Genomic DNA, 18,811 nt, shown 5'->3' with positions numbered 1-18,811 from the left:
CCAGGCAGTGAACATCTACCATGTGCACACAGACACCAGGCAGTGAACATCTACCATGTGCATTGAGACACCAGGCAGTGAACATCTACCATGTGCACAGACACCAGGCAGTGAACATCTACCATGTGCATTGAGACACCAGGCAGTGAACATCTACCATGTGCACAGACACCAGGCAGTGAACATCTACCATGTGCATTGAGACACCAGGCAGTGAACATCTACCATGTGCACACAGACACCAGGCAGTGAACATCTACCATGTGCACACAGACACCAGGCAGTGAACATCTACCATGTGCACACAGACACCAGGCAGTGAACATCTACCATGTGCATTGAGACACCAGGCAGTGAACATCTACCATGTGCATTGAGACACCAGGCAGTGAACATCTACCATGTGCATTGAGACACCAGGCAGTGAACATCTACCATGTGCACAGACACCAGGCAGTGAACATCTACCATGTGCATTGAGACACCAGGCAGTGAACATCTACCATGTGCACACAGACACCAGGCAGTGAACATCTACCATGTGCACACAGACACCAGGCAGTGAACATCTACCATGTGCACAGACACCAGGCAGTGAACATCTACCATGTGCATTGAGACACCAGGCAGTGTACATCTACCATGTGCATTGAGACACCAGGCAGTGAACATCTACCATGTGCATTGAGACACCAGGCAGTGAACATCTACCATGTGCACACAGACACCAGGCAGTGAACATCTACCATGTGCATTGAGACACCAGGCAGTGAACATCTACCATGTGCATTGAGACACCAGGCAGTGAACATCTACCATGTGCATTGAGACACCAGGCAGTGAACATCTACCATGTGCATTGAGACACCAGGCAGTGAACATCTACCATGTGCACAGACACCAGGCAGTGAACATCTACCATGTGCATTGAGACACCAGGCAGTGAACATCTACCATGTGCACACAGACACCAGGCAGTGAACATCTACCATGTGCACACAGACACCAGGCAGTGAACATCTACCATGTGCACACAGACACCAGGCAGTGAACATCTACCATGTGCACACAGACACCAGGCAGTGAACATCTACCATGTGCATTGAGACACCAGGCAGTGAACATCTACCATGTGCACACAGACACCAGGCAGTGAACATCTACCATGTGCACAGACACCAGGCAGTGAACATCTACCATGTGCACACAGACACCAGGCAGTGAACATCTACCGTGTGCACACAGACACCAGGCAGTGAACATCTACCATGTGCATTGAGACACCAGGCAGTGAACATCTACCATGTGCACAGACACCAGGCAGTGAACATCTACCATGTGCATTGAGACACCAGGCAGTGAACATCTACCATGTGCATTGAGACACCAGGCAGTGAACATCTACCATGTGCACACAGACACCAGGCAGTGAACATCTACCATGTGCACACAGACACCAGGCAGTGAACATCTACCATGTGCATTGAGACACCAGGCAGTGAACATCTACCATGTGCACACAGACACCAGGCAGTGAACATCTACCATGTGCATTGAGACACCAGGCAGTGAACATCTACCATGTGCACACAGACACCAGGCAGTGAACATCTACCATGTGCACACAGACACCAGGCAGTGAACATCTACCATGTGCATTGAGACACCAGGCAGTGAACATCTACCATGTGCACACAGACACCAGGCAGTGAACATCTACCGTGTGCATTGAGACACCAGGCAGTGAACATCTACCATGTGCACAGACACCAGGCAGTGAACATCTACCATGTGCACACAGACACCAGGCAGTGAACATCTACCATGTGCATTGAGACACCAGGCAGTGAACATCTACCATGTGCACAGACACCAGGCAGTGAACACAAGACACCAGGTAGTTAACATCTACCATGTGTTGCTTATCTGGGGATAATGCAGACATAATGTGTGTATTGTCCTGAGGTCATAATGCAGACATGTATTGTTCTGAAGTCAATGCAGACACTGTGTATGGTTGTCATGAGGTAATAATGCAGATATACTGTGTATGGTTGTCATGAGGTAATAATGCAGATATACTGTGTATGGTTATGGTGAGGTAACAATGCAGATATACTGTGTATGGTCGTTGTGAGGTAATAATGCAGATATACTGTGTATGGTTATGGTGAGGTAACAATGCAGATATACTGTGTATGGTCGTTGTGAGGTAATAATGCAGATATACTGTGTATGGTTGTCAGGTAATAATGCAGATATACTGTGTATGGTTGTCAGGTAATAATGCAGATATACTGTGTATGGTTGTCATGAGGTAATAATGCAGATATACTGTGTATGGTTGTCATGAGGTAATAATGCAGATATACTGTGTATGGCTGTCATGAGGTAATAATGCAGATATACTGTGTATGGTTGTCATGAGGTAATAATGCAGATATACTGTGTATGGTTGTCATGAGGTAATAATGCAGATATACTGTGTATGGTTGTCATGAGGTAATAATGCAGATATACTGTGTATGGTTATGGTGAGGTAATAATGCAGATATACTGTGTATGGTTGTCAGGTAATAATGCAGATATACTGTGTATGGCTGTCATGAGGTAATAATGCAGATATACTGTGTATGGTTGTCAGGTAATAATGCAGATATACTGTGTATGGTTGTCAGGTAATAATGCAGATATACTGTGTATGGTTGTCATGAGGTAATAATGCAGATATACTGTGTATGGTTGTCATGAGGTAATAATGCAGATATACTGTGTATGGTTGTTGTGAGGTAATAATGCAGATATACTGTGTATGGTTGTCATGAGGTAATAATGCAGATATACTGTGTATGGTTGTTGTGAGGTAATAATGCAGATATACTGTGTATGGTTGTCGTGAGGTAATAATGCAGATATACTGTGTATGGCTGTCATGAGGTAATAATGCAGATATACTGTGTATGGTTGTCATGAGGTAATAATGCAGATATACTGTGTATGGTTGTCATGAGGTAATAATGCAGATATACTGTGTATGGTTGTCATGAGGTAATAATGCAGATATACTGTGTATGGTTGTCATGAGGTAATAATGCAGATATACTTTGTATGGTTGTCATGAGGTAATAATGCAGATATACTGTGTATGGTTGTCGTGAAGTTACAAAACACATATATACCAATCTACCTCCCCAGAAAACACTGTCATGTAGAAAAAGCCAAATGTGAAGCAGCAAGGAAATCAATGAAAACACTGCAGAGAAACTGATCATGTAGCCAGTAGGTCAATGTGACACTGACCTGGGGCACATGGTTCAAGTGAGGAAACAAAGAAAGCTAACAATCACTACTCAACTCAGCTGATATCATCTTTCTTCCCTTTCATGCAGAAACCTAAAAACCAAAATTGCAGCAACACCTGAAATTCCTTGTCCACTGTATTGGGGAGAATGATCCAGCATTATATGCTGAAGAGTTTCAAACTACCTGTTTACCACATAAATCCAGCATTACCTGCTGAAGTGTTTCAAACTACATGTTTCCCACAGAAATCCAGCATTACATGCTGAAGTAATCACCACTCAAACTGCACACTGCTGTCAGCGACTGCTCTGCTGGGTCACTCTTTCTAAAACTACCTGGTACATAAGACGGTAGCCATCTTGCTGCATGTATACAGAACAACACATCAAGAAAAAGGAACAATGCCCCAACCTTTCATTTGGCAAAAACAACGACGTTAACCATCACTGTTCTGTCTCAACAGATGTCAACAAAACTGTAGCAACCCACCCACAGGCATACAAAGCAACAACTATGGGAAATAAATGTACCTGTCTCTGTGCGTTATATTCTCTGTGTGTGTACGTGAATGAGAGGTGTTTTTTTTTATGCCAGCTCTGCCGTCTCAATGAATTGAATAAAGATGTATTGGCTATCAACATGGAGTAACACATCTACTGACACCCCTTGTCACCACAGTTCTCAATACCAAATGGCCATGTTGCGCCATCTCTTCCTGCATCCTTCATACACAACAACAAACAACAGTTTTACCACTGATTACAATTTCAACATGATTTAAATACAGACCCCTAAAACCTAGTAGTCTCTTTTTAATTTTAGTGTAAATGTTGGTACAGGGAAAAGTTAACCTTGGCCTTTTAAGCTGATACAGCACAAAACTTGGAAAGAAATCACTCTTTCACTGAAACAGAATGGACACAATGGAGAGGGGGCAGGTGGGGGATGAGGGGAGGGGTCTAAAAACCAAAGTATCCAGCCAACACAAGCAGTGTGCTGATAGTAAGTAGTACAAACTGAACAACAAAACAATTAACACAACAAAGTGATACAAATTGAACAACAAAACAACCAACACAACAAAGTGATACAAACTGAACAACAAACACAACAAAGTGATACAAATTGAACAACAGAATAACACAAACTGAACAACAGAATAACACAAACTGAACAACAGAATAACACAAACTGAACAACAAAACAACCAACACAACAAAGTGATACAAATTGAACAACAAAACAACCAACACAACAAAGTGATACAAACTGAACAACAAAACAACAAACACAACAAAGTGATACAAATTGAACAACAAAACAACCAACACAAGTGACACAAACTGAACAACAGAACAACCAACACAAGTGATACAAACTGAACAACAGAACAACCAACACAAGTGATACAAATTGAACAACAGAACAACCAACACAACAAAGTGATACAAACTGAACAACAAAACAACAAACACAACAAAGTGATACAAATTGAACAACAAAACAACCAACACAACAAAGTGATACAAATTGAACAACAAAACAACCAACACAACAAAGTGATACAAACTGAACAACAGAACAACCAACACAAGTGACACAAACAACAAAACAACCAACCCAACAAAGTGACACAAACTGAACAACCAACACAACGAAGTGATACAAACTGAACAACAAAACAACCAACACAAGTGACACAAACTGAACAACAAAACAACCAACACAAGTGACACAAACTGAACAACAAAACAACCAACACAACGAAGTGATACAAACTGAACAACAAAACAACCAACACAAGTGACACAAACTGAACAACAAAACAACCAACACAAGTGACACAAACTGAACAACAAAACAACCAACACAACAGAATAACACAAACTGAACAACAAAACAACCAACACAAGTGATACAAACTGAACAACAAAACAACCAACACAACAAAGTGACACAAACTGAACAACAGAACAACAAACACAAGTGACACAAACTGAACAACAGAACAACCAACACAACAAAGTGACACAAACTGAACAACAGAACAACAAACACAAGTGACACAAACTGAACAACAGAACAACCAACACAACAAAGTGACACAAACTGAACAACAGAACAACCAACACAAGTGATACAAACTGAACAACAGAACAACCAACACAACAAAGTGACACAAACTGAACAACAGAACAACAAACACAAGTGACACAAACTGAACAACAAAACAACAAACACAACAAAGTGATACAAACTGAACAACAAAACAACAAACACAACAAAGTGATACAAACTGAACAACAAAACAACCAACACAACGAAGTGATACAAACTGAACAACAAAACAACCAACACAAGTGACACAAACTGAACAACAAAACAACCAACACAAGTGACACAAACTGAACAACAAAACAACCAACCCAACAGAATAACACAAACTGAACAACAAAACAACCAACACAAGTGACACAAACTGAACAACAAAACAACCAACCCAACAGAATAACACAAACTGAACAACAAAACAACCAACCCAACAGAATAACACAAACTGAACAACAAAACAACCAACCCAACAAAGTGACACAAACTGAACAACAGAATAACCAACACAACAAAACATGAAACTTTCCATGAAATAATACCATGGCTTGAACAAACCAATATCCAGGCACCACTCAACATGTCTTTCTATCTCCTTTCATGTTGCTGAGTGATGACCTACTTATGGTGTCACCTGTTCCCAGTACAACATCACACAGTGTTGGCAGCACACGACACAACCATTCCTAAATTACACATCTATCTTTTTCTCTCCTGAACAATTATGCCAAACTTAATAACTTCATCCAATAACCTCAATTATCAAAGAATACACACACACACACTCTCTCTCTCTCAATAAGGACTAATGACAGACTGCACCAACACAAAGACAATGTGAACACACAGCACACTGATGTCCACCCCTAAACAAAGAACTGGATCAGTTCAGTCATCACTTAGGACACTGATGTCCATCCCTAAACAAAGAACTGGATCAGTTCACAGTCATCACTTAGGACACAGATGTCCATCCCTAAACAAAGAACTGGATCAGTTCAGTCGTCACTTAGCACACTGATGTCCATCCCTAAACAAAGAACTGGATCAGTTCACAGTTGTCACTTAGGACACTGATGTCCATCCCTAAACAAAGAACTGGATCAGTTCACAGTTGTCACTTAGGACACTGATGTCCATCCCTAAACAAAGAACTGGATCAGTCCACAGTTGTCACTTAGGACACTGATGTCTATCCCTAAACAAAGAACTGGGTCTGTTATCAGTTGTCACTTACACCCAACATTCACTTCAAGTCTGCCCCACACCACATCACTTGTTCCCCTGGGAAGGTCACGACTAATGATGATGACGATGATGATGCTGATGATGATGCATGCACCACACCACCTGTTCCCTGGGGAAGATCAGGGCAGACGATGATGATGATGATGATGATGATGATGCATACACCACCTGTTCCCCTGGGAAATTCAGGACGATGATGATGATGATGATGATGATGATGCATACACCAATCACCCGTTTCCCTGGGAAATTCAGGACGATGATGATGATGATGATGATGATGATGCATACACCACCTGTTCCCCTGGGAAATTCAGGACGATGATGATGATGATGATGATGATGATGCATACACCACCTGTTCCCCTGGGAAATTCAGGACGATGATGATGATGATGATGATGATGATGCATACACCACCTGTTCCCCTGGGAAATTCAGGACGATGATGACCAACCACCCGTTTCCCTGGGAAATTCAGGACGATGATGATGATGATGATGCATACACCAACCACCCGTTTCCCTGGGAAATTCAGGACGATGATGATGATGATGATGCATACACCAACCACCCATTTCCCTGGGAAATTCAGGACGATGATGATGATGATGATGCATACACCAACCACCCGTTTCCCTGGGAAATTCAGGACGATGATGATGATGATGATGCATACACCAACCACCCGTTTCCCTGGGAAATTCAGGACGATGATGATGATGATGATGCATACACCAACCACCCGTTTCCCTGGGAAATTCAGGACGATGATGATGATGATGATGCATACACCAACCACCCATTTCCCTGGGAAATTCAGGACGATGATGATGATGATGATGCATACACCAATCACCCGTTCCCCTGGGAAATTCAGGACAGACGATTCAAACATTTTGAAAAACTACTGACCAGTTTCTAACCTTCCATTCCTGTCCAAACTCCTTGAAAAAGCTGTCCTGAAGCAGATACAACCACCTTTGTTTCAACAATCTCATCCAACCCTTTTAATCTGCCTATTGTGCTGACCGCAGCACCAAAACCACTCTCCTCCACATCCTGAATAATCTACTGGTAGTGTCCAACTCAGGACAATTTCCTTTCTCACTCTTCTTGACTTGTCAGCCGCCTTTGACACAATAGACCATTCAATCCTTCTTTCCAGTCTTCATTTTACATTTGGTATCAATGGCACTGTTCTCAACTGGTTCAAATCTTATCTCACTGATCGATTCCAGTCTGTCATTGTTGATAATTTCCAGTCTGAACCCGTTAAAATCAAATATGTAGTCCAACAGGGATCTGTTTTAGGCCCAGTACTCTTCACACTGTACACTGCTTCCCTCGCTGAAATTATCAACCACCATAATGCAAGTCATCATTCTTATGCTGATAACATTCAACTCCAGAAGAGTGATACCCCTGAAAAACTGTTGTCACTCTTGCAAGAAACATCCAACTGCTTCCTGGACATTCAAAACTGGATGACTCTAAATATGTTACAATTGAATGCGGACAAAACTGAAACAATGATCATAGGAACTAAACAAAAACTCTCTTCCATCACAACTGACACAATCAAACTTGGCAGTATATCCATCCCTCTTTCCAGTTCAGTCAGGAACCTCAACGGTGTCCTTGACAACACACTGTCCATGCAAAAATTTATCAGTCACACATGTCAATCCTGCTACCGTCAATTGCGGCCCATCAGTTGTGCACACACACACACACACCCACACACCATTCACACCAAATCCAATTCACTTACAACACAAGAAGAAAACCCAATGACAGTTCACCGTTTCCATATGTCCACAAACTAACTGTGAAAGACCATTCTGTTTCCACAAGTCAACAAGCTGACAGTTCTGTTTCCATGTGTCCACAAGCTGACAGTTCTGATTCCACATTTCCACAAACTGACAGTTCTGTTTCCATGTGTCCACAAACTGACAGTTCTGTTTCCACATTTCCACAAACTGACAGTTCTGTTTCCATGTGTCCACATGCTGACAGTTCTGTTTCCATGTGTCCACAAACTGACAGTTCTGTTTCCATGTGTCCACAAGCTGACAGTTCTGTTTCCACAAGTCCACAAGCTGACAGTTCTGTATCCACAAGTCCACAGACAATCCTAGGAGCAAGGGGGCGGGGACAAGTGATACAAGCAAGTTTCTGCCACCTGTGGCAAGAATCAAACAGTAGAATAATTAACAATGTTGATACATAATGTCACAATTATTTAAAAAAGAAAACTGTTCTTTTGTTACATGATTCTAAACAAGGTGACCCCATATGAACAGACACCCCCCCTCCCACCTCCCAGTACTGATGAACCAAACAGTCCACATGATATCTCACACCCAGTACTGATGAACCAAGCAGTCCACATGATAGATATCTCACACCCAGTACTGTTGAACCAAACAGTCCACATGATAGATATCTCACACCCAGTACTGATGAACCAAGCAGTCCACATGATAGATATCTCACACCCAGTACTGATGAACCAAGCAGTCCACATGATAGATATCTCACACCCAGTACTGATGAACCAAACAGTCCACATGATATCTCACACCCAGTACTGATGAACCAAGCAGTCCACATGATAGATATCTCACACCCAGTACTGATGAACCAAGCAGTCCACATGATAGATATCTCACACCCAGTACTGATGAACCAAGCAGTCCACATGATAGATATCTCACACCCAGTACTGATGAACCAAGCAGTCCACATGACAGATATCTCACACCCAGTACTGATGAACCAAACAGTCCACATGATATCTCACACCCAGTACTGATGAACCAAACAGTCCACATGATATCTCACACCCAGTACTGATGAACCAAGCAGTCCACATGATATCTCACACCCAGTACTGATGAACCAAACAGTCCACATGATATCTCACACCCAGTACTGATGAACCAAACAGTCCACATGATAGATATCTCACACCCAGTACTGATGAACCAAGCAGTCCACATGATAGATATCTCACACCCAGTACTGATGAACCAAACAGTCCACATGATAGATATCTCACACCCAGTACTGATGAACCAAGCAGTCCACATGACAGATATCTCACACCCAGTACTGATGAACCAAGCAGTCCACATGATAGATATCTCACACCCAGTACTGATGAACCAAACAGTCCACATGACAGATATTTCACACCCAGTACTGATGAACCAAACAGTCCACATGATAGATATCTCACACCCAGTACTGATGAACCAAACAGTCCACATGACAGATATTTCACACCCAGTACTGATGAACCAAACAGTCCACATGATAGATATCTCACACCCAGTACTGATGAACCAAGCAGTCCACATATCTCACACCCAGTACTGATGAGCCAAGCAGTCCACATGATATCTCACACCCAGTACTGATGAACCAAACAGTCCACATGATAGATATCTCACACCCAGTACTGATGAACCAAGCAGTCCACATATCTCACACCCAGTACTGATGAGCCAAACAGTCCACATGATATCTCACACCCAGTACTGATGAACCAAACAGTCCACATGATATCTCACACCCAGTACTGATGAACCAAGCAGTCCACATGATAGATATCTCACACCCAGTACTGATGAACCAAACAGTCCACATGATATCTCACACCCAGTACTGATGAACCAAGCAGTCCACATGATATCTCACACCCAGTACTGATGAACCAACCAAGCAGACCCCGTAACTGTCGACCTAATGAACTGGGAAAGATGACCCATAAGATGACCCCATGACTGTTGACCTAAAGATGACCCCCTGACTGTCGACCTAATGATGACCCCCTGACTGTTGAACTAAAGACGACCCCCTGACTGTTGACCTAAAGACGACCCCCTGACGACCTAAAGACAACCCCCTGACTGTTGACCTAACGACCTGGGAGAGACTGGCGATCAAGGTCAACAAAACAACAGAAGCCCAGGAGTGTAGAGAGAGGTTGGGTGAGGTGACTAACGACATGACGACGTCACTTGCTGCTGCTGCTGTTGTTGCTATTCTCAGAGGAGGTGGTAAGGAACTGGTCGGCACGTTGGTGCGTCTCCAATGCACGCATCATCGACATGTCGTGTGGCAGCTCAGACTTCCGGCGTAGCAATGGCTTGTCGCGCGGCTTCTTCTTCATCTGGGAAACAACAAGAAAAACAACTTTATGTTTCCTCCTCCTCTCAGGGCTTCTTTCCCTCTTTACTACACACCAAACAATCACTTCTTTCCCTCTTTACTACACACCAAACAATCACTTCTTTCCCTCTTTACTACACACCAACAATCACTTCTTTCCCTCTTTACTACACACCAAACAATCACACACTCTGGAAACACTGAAATATTGACACACTGGCAACATTTAAAACACTGACACACTGGCAACACCAAACAGTCACACTGACAACACTTAAACACTGACACACTGTCAACACCAAATCTGTCACACTGGCAACACTTAAACACTGACAACACCAAATCAATCACACTGGCACTACTAAAACACTGACACACTGGCAACACCAAATTAATCACGCTGGCACTACTAAAACACTGACACACTGGCAACACCAAATTAATCATGGTGGCATTACTAAAACACTGACACACTGGTAACACCAAATCAATCACACTGGCATTACTAAAATACTGACACACTGGTAACACCAAATCAATCATGGTGGCATTACTAAAACACTGACACACTGATAACACCAAATCAATCACACTGGCATTACTAAAACACTGACACACTGGTAACACCAAATCAATCATGGTGGCATTACTAAAACACTGACACACTGGTAACACCAAATCAATCATGGTGGCATTACTAAAACACTGACACACTGGTAACACCAAATCAATCACACTGGCACTACTAAAACACTGACACACTGGTAACACCAAATCAATCATGGTGGCATTACTAAAACACTGACACACTGGTAACACCAAATCAATCACACTGGCATTACTAAAATACTGACACACTGGTAACACCAAATCAATCATGGTGGCATTACTAAAATACTGACACACTGGTAACACCAAATCAATCATGGTGGCATCACTAAAACACTGACAACACTAAATCAATCACACTGGCATTACTAAAACACTGACACACCGGTAACTCCAAAACAAACACACTGTCGACACCAAAACACTGTCAACATCAAAACACTGTTGACACTAAAACACTGTTGACACCAAAACAATGTTGGCACCAAAACATTGTCGACATCAAAACACTGTCGACACCAAAACATTGTTGACACCAAAACATCAAAACACTGTCGACACCAAACACTGTCGACATCAAAACACTGTCGACACCAAAACACCGTCGACACCAAAACACTGGCGACAACAAAACACTGGCAACACAACACCAAAACACTGTCAACACCAAAACACTAACACCAAAACACTGGCAACACGACATCTAAATACTGTTGACACCAAAACACTGTCGACACCAAAACACTGGCAACACTAGTAACGCTCACACTGAAACAGCTATACCCATTTCAAAAGCACACTCAAATTCAAAAGCAGTCAAAGAAACAGAAGTGAGAAAACTGCACTTGATCCATGCGTAGCAACAAATTATATTTAACTGTTTTTGTGAGTGAACAAAATTCAAATTGCAAGTTTCCTGAAATTAACAATTGTGTTAAGGACAGGTTTCTGAACTAACACCTGTCAAACCAGCACTGCAGCTATCATATATATACCCAACATAATTTTTTTTCAAGAAAATAATCACAGCTTAACAATATGCCATTCAGTCAACAGATTTATGTAAATATGTCTGCATGAACACAGACACATTCATCAAAACTTTGACTGCAAAGCCACTCAAACGATAAGACTGAATTTGATAAATACATGATGTGCTTGTATCCAAGTTCTCTGAAATACCACATCTATCATCACACTTCTCTAACACTAACAGTACATCTGTCATCACACTTCTCTAACACTTGCAGTACATCTGTCACCACACTTCTCTAACACTAACAGTACATCTGTCACCACACTTCTGACACTAACAGTACATCTGTCATCACACTTCTCTAACACTTGCAGTACATCTGTCATCACACTTCTCTAACACTAACAGTACATCTGTCATCACACTTCTCTAACACTAACAGTACATCTGTCATCACACTTCTCTAACACTAACAGTACATCTGTCATCACACTTCTCTAACACTAACAGTACATGCATCTGAAATCACACTTCTCTAACACTAACAGTACATGCATCTGTCATCACACTTCTCTAACACTAACAGTACATCTGTCATCACACTTCTCTAACACTAACAGTACATGCATCTGAAATCACACTTCTCTAACACTAACAGTGCATGCATCTGTCAACACACTTCTCTAACACTAACAGTACATCTGTCATCACACTTCTCTAACACTAACAGTACATCTGTCATCACACTTCTCTAACACTAACAGCGCATGCATCTGTCATCATACTTCTCTAACACTAACAGTACATCTGTCATCACACTTCTCTAACACTAACAGTACATCTGTCATCACACTTCTCTAACACTAACAGCGCATGCATCTGTCATCACACTTCTCTAACACTAACAGTACATCTGTCATCACACTTCTCTAACACTAACAGTACATCTGTCATCATACTTCTCTAACACTAACAGCGCATGCATCTGTCATCACACTTCTCTAACACTAACAGTACATCTGTCATCACACTTCTCTAACACTAACAGCGCATGCATCTGTCATCACACTTCTCTAACACTAACAGTACATCTGTCATCACACTTCTCTAACACTAACAGCGCATGCATCTGTCATCACACTTCTCTAACACTAACAGTACATCTGTCATCACACTTCTCTAACACTAACAGCGCATGCATCTGTCATCACACTTCTCTAACACTAACAGTACATCTGTCATCACACTTCTCTAACACTAACAGTACATCTGTCATCATACTTCTCTAACACTAACAGCGCATGCATCTGTCATCACACTTCTCTAACACTAACAGTACATCTGTCATCACACTTCTCTAACACTAACAGCGCATGCATCTGTCATCACACTTCTCTAACACTAACAGTACATCTGTCATCACACTTCTCTTACACTAACAGTACATGCATCTGTCATCACACTTCTCTAACACCAGAAGTACATCTGTCATCATACTTCTCTAACACAAACAGTACATCTGTCATCACACTTCTCTAACACTAACAGTACATGCATCTGAAATCACACTTCTCTAACACTAACAGTGCATGCATCTGTCATCACACTTCTCTAACACCAGAAGTACATCTGTCATCATACTTCTCTAACACTAACAGTACATGCATCTGTCATCACACTTCTCTAACACAAACAGTACATGCATCTGTCATCACACTTCTCTATCACTAACAGTACATCTGTCACCACACTTCTCTAACACTAACAGTACATCTGTCATCACACTTCTCTAACACTAACAGTACATCTGTCATCACACTTCTTTAACACTAACAGTACATCTGTCATCACACTTCTCTAACACTAACAGTACATCTGTCATCACACTTCTCTAACACTAACAGTACATCTGTCATCACACTTCTCTAACACCAACAGTACATGCATATGTCATCACATTTTTCTAACACTAACAGTACATCTGTCACCACACTTCTCTAACACTAACAGTACATCTGTCATCACACTTCTCTAACACTAACAGTACATGCATCTGAAATCACACTTCTCTAACACTAACAGTGCATGCATCTGTCAACACACTTCTCTAACACTAACAGTACATCTGTCATCACACTTCTCTAACACTAACAGTACATCTGTCATCACACTTCTCTAACACTAACAGTACATCTGTCATCACACTTCTCTAACACTAACAGTACATCTGTCATCACACTTCTCTAACACTAACAGCGCATGCATCTGTCATCACACTTCTCTAACACTAACAGTACATCTGTCATCACACTTCTCTAACACTAACAGTACATCTGTCATCATACTTCTCTAACACTAACAGTACATGCATCTGTCATCACACTTCTCTAACACCAGAAGTACATCTGTCATCATACTTCTCTAACACAAACAGTACATCTGTCATCACACTTCTCTAACACTAACAGTACATGCATCTGAAATCACACTTCTCTAACACTAACAGTGCATGCATCTGTCATCACACTTCTCTAACACCAGAAGTACATCTGTCATCATACTTCTCTAACACTAACAGTACATGCATCTGTCATCACACTTCTCTAACACAAACAGTATATGCATCTGTCATCACACTTCTCTATCACTAACAGTACATCTGTCATCACACTTCTCTAACACTAACAGTACATCTGTCATCACACTTCTCTAACACTAACAGTACATCTGTCATCACACTTCTTTAACACTAACAGTACATCTGTCATCACACTTCTCTAACACTAACAGTACATCTGTCATCACACTTCTCTAACACTAACAGTACATCTGTCATCACACTTCTCTAACACCAACAGTACATGCATATGTCATCACATTTTTCTAACACTAACAGTACATCTGTCACCACACTTCTGACACTAGCAGTACATCTGTCATCATACTTCTCTAACATTAACAGTACATCTGTCATCACACTTCTCTAACACTAACAGTGCATGCATCTGTCAACACACTTCTCTAACACTATATCTGTCATCATACTTCTCTAACACTAACAGTACATCTGTCATCACACTTCTCTAACACTAACAGTACATGCATCTGAAATTACACTTCTCTAACACTAACAGTGCATGCATCTGTCATCACACTTCTCTAACACAAACAGTACATGCATCTGTCATCACACTTCTCTAACACTAACAGTGCATGCATCTGTCATCACACTTCTCTAACACAAACAGTACATGCATCTGTCATCACACTTCTCTATCACTAACAGTACATCTGTCATCACACTTCTCTAACACTAACAGTACATCTGTCATCACACTTCTCTAACACTGACAGTACATCTGTCATCACACTTCTCTAACACTAACAGTACATCTGTCATCACACTTCTCTAACACAGATCTGTCACCACACTTCTCTAACACTAACAGTACATAGATCTGTCACCACACTTCTCTAACACTAACAGTACATAGATCTGTCACCACACTTCTCTAACACTAACAGTACATAGATCTGTCACCACACTTCTCTAACACTAACAGTACATGCATCTGTCACCATACTTCTCTAACAGTACATGCATCTGTCACCATACTTCTCCAACAGTACATGCATCTGTCATCACACTTCTCTAACACTAACAGTACATGCATCTGTCATCACACTTCTCTAACACTAACAGTACATGCATCTGTTGTCACACTTCTCTAACACTGATAGTACATGCATCTGTCATCACACTTCTCTGATGAACACTTCATCTATCATCGTACTACTCTAACAGTACATTTGTCATCACTTCTCTGACTAACAGAACATCGGTCACCACACTACTCTAACACTACAAGCCTTGTCAGGATTCTCTAACACTAACATTACATGTCTTGTCAGGATTGTCTGACTAACACTAACAGTACATGTCTTGTCAACACTAACAGTACATGTCTTGTCAGGATTGTCTGACAAACACTACATGTCTTGTCAACACTAACACTACATGTCTTGTCAGGATTGTCTGACTAACACTACACGTCTTGTCAACACTAACACTACATGTCTTGTCAGGATTGTCTAACCAACAGTACATGTCTTGGTCAGGATTGTTTGACTAACACTAACAGTACATGTCTTGTCAACACCAACAGTACATGTCTTGTCAGGATTGTCTGACTAACACTAACAGTACATGTCTTGTCAACACCAACAATACATGTCATGTCAGGATTGTCGGACTAACACTAACAGTACATGTCATGTCAGGATCGTCGGACTAACACTACATATTTTGTCAACACTAACAGTACATGTCTTGTCAACACTAACAGTACATGTCTTGTCAGGATTGTCTGACTAACACTAACAATAGAGGTGAAGTCACACACTTGGACCAATCAGCATCTGGGTTAAACAGTGTTTCCCATGAAGATCAAATGTGAGGGTCCCAGGGGCCCTCTGTGTCAATTTTTTTTTTTTTTTTTTTTTGGGGGGGGGGGGGGGGGGGGGGTTCCTTCCAGGATTTTTAAGGGTCCCCAGGATAAATGAAAAATAACCACTTCAACAATGGCAGACATATGCACAAGAAACAGGGAGAATGCCTTGTCAAGTTGAAGACTTTTCTTGCTTTCAGTCAGCCTGTTCTTGGTTTCCACTATACTTTATATGTGATCTTATTGTGAACTGTCACTGTATCAGCCACAGCAATAGTCTGTCATTCAAACAGGATTATAAACTTCATTGTCACTAGCTTTCATTAAGACAGCCCTCTCTGCTGGTTTAAATTTGCCAAGAAAATGACAAGTTTAAATACAACATTAGCAAAATCATTAAACCCCATAAAGCAAATGACTAAAATTTTAAACTTGGACATTTGAAAGACTCTCCTTCGATAAAAAAAAAAATTCATCTTAAAAAGTATTCAGTAAGTGCATGGTGAATCACAGAACTGGTAATTTGTTATATCCATGGACAGAGAGAGGGAGAGAGCAAGAGAGAGAGAGAGAGAGAATTTATAAGTGTATCACTGCATGCTTAAATGTGTATTCTTTTCAGAGCAAGCCTTTGTTTGTTTGTGTACACGTCTCTCTCTCTCTCTCTATATATATATATATATACAAGGTGCGTTCAAAAAGTATCCAACCTTTGTTCATAAAAACTACTCATGTCCAGATACAACTTAATCTCCTTCAAAGTAGTTCCCCTTGGGCTGCCACACACTTCTCCTGACGGTTCTGCCATTGTCAGAAGCAACGCTGGAACGCCTCTTTTGGGATGGCGTGCAGCTGGTCCGTCACATTCTGCATGTCTTCTCTGGACTGAAATCTGGTCCCTTTCAGGGGCATTTTCAGCTGTGGGAACAGCCACAAGTCACACGGAGCCATGTTGGGAGAGTAGAGAGCCTGACAAAGCACAGGTGTGTTGTGTTTGGCCAGGAAACTCTGTATCAAATGTGAAGAATGGGCAGGTCCCACCATTTGTGTCACACAGCATCACGAAGGCGACGCAGAACCTCTTGGTAATACTCCTTGGTGATAGTTGTGCCGTGTGGTGTGTACTTGTGATGAACCACGCCACTGGAGTCGAAGAAGACATTCAGCATGACTTTTGACATTGCTGTGGACCTGCCTTGCTTTTTTTGGCCTTGGGGATGTTGGATGCTTCCATTGTGATGACTGCAATTTGGTTTCTGGGTCATACCCATAAACCCAGGACTCATCGCCAGTGATCACTGTGTTGAAGTTGGGATCGCAGTTCACAGTCTCCAGCATGTCAACTCTGAACACTGGGTATCGTCTGCTCTTCATTTATAGTGTTACTGCCGAGACTGTGGCCTCCAAGATCAACTTAGAAAATAAAACTTGTCAGCAAAATCGCCTGCATCCTTGGATGTACATTTATGAAAACTGGGGGGGGGGGGGGGGGGGGGGGTCCTTTTCAAATTTTTGTGCATAAAGGACTCGCCATACAGATAGTGCATTATGGAAAACACTGTTAAAGCAAGATCCGTTATTCACACATAACTGCACACAATAATAAGTCTGTGGTTATTACACTATCACACACATGCACAAACACACAGACAGAGAAGTTTAGTGGTTTGAATAAGCAGAGTTGATGCAGTGTGGAGTCAGACGTTAAATGCACTCTGGGTACTGTTGCATTCAGACAAAGGATCTTCTGGACTTCTCTTTTCCCTCTCCCTCAATCACTTTCTCTAAACGCCTCCCTCCATCACATTCTCTGTAAATCATCTTTTTCTCTGTAAAACATCTCCATCTCTGTCTCTACAAAACATCTCCCTCCATCTCTACAAAACATCATCTCCCTCCATCTCTGTCTCTACAAAACATCTCCCTCCATCTCTGT

General features: G+C 41.7%; 1 protein-coding gene across 4 annotated transcripts in view; it reads right to left on the bottom strand.

Moving 5' to 3' along the window:
• Positions 1–10,176: 10,176 nt before the first annotated feature.
• LOC143296524 (serine/threonine-protein phosphatase 2A 56 kDa regulatory subunit gamma isoform-like) overlaps positions 10,177–18,811 on the bottom strand; it is a 62,527-nt gene continuing 53,892 nt past the window's right edge. Inside the window, exons 17-18 of one of the 4 annotated variants that reach the window (XR_013057152.1) lie at positions 10,541–10,843; positions 10,181–10,488 (exon numbers count right to left, since the gene is read on the bottom strand). Coding sequence is in view for 3 of the 4 variants with exons in the window: in XM_076608525.1 (XP_076464640.1) it covers positions 10,688–10,843 (156 nt within the window). In the remaining variant the exon portion in view is untranslated. Of the gene's footprint in view, positions 10,844–18,811 lie in introns of all 4 variants that reach the window. The other 3 variants (XM_076608525.1, XM_076608523.1, XM_076608524.1) reach the window with 3 other exon arrangements.

Source organism: Babylonia areolata, chromosome 21 (assembly GCF_041734735.1).
Source record: "Babylonia areolata isolate BAREFJ2019XMU chromosome 21, ASM4173473v1, whole genome shotgun sequence".
Taxonomy (NCBI): Eukaryota; Metazoa; Mollusca; class Gastropoda; order Neogastropoda; family Buccinidae; genus Babylonia; species Babylonia areolata.
The sequence above is the reverse complement of the archived record's forward strand: the minus strand, read 5'-3'. Positions and strand labels throughout refer to the sequence as shown.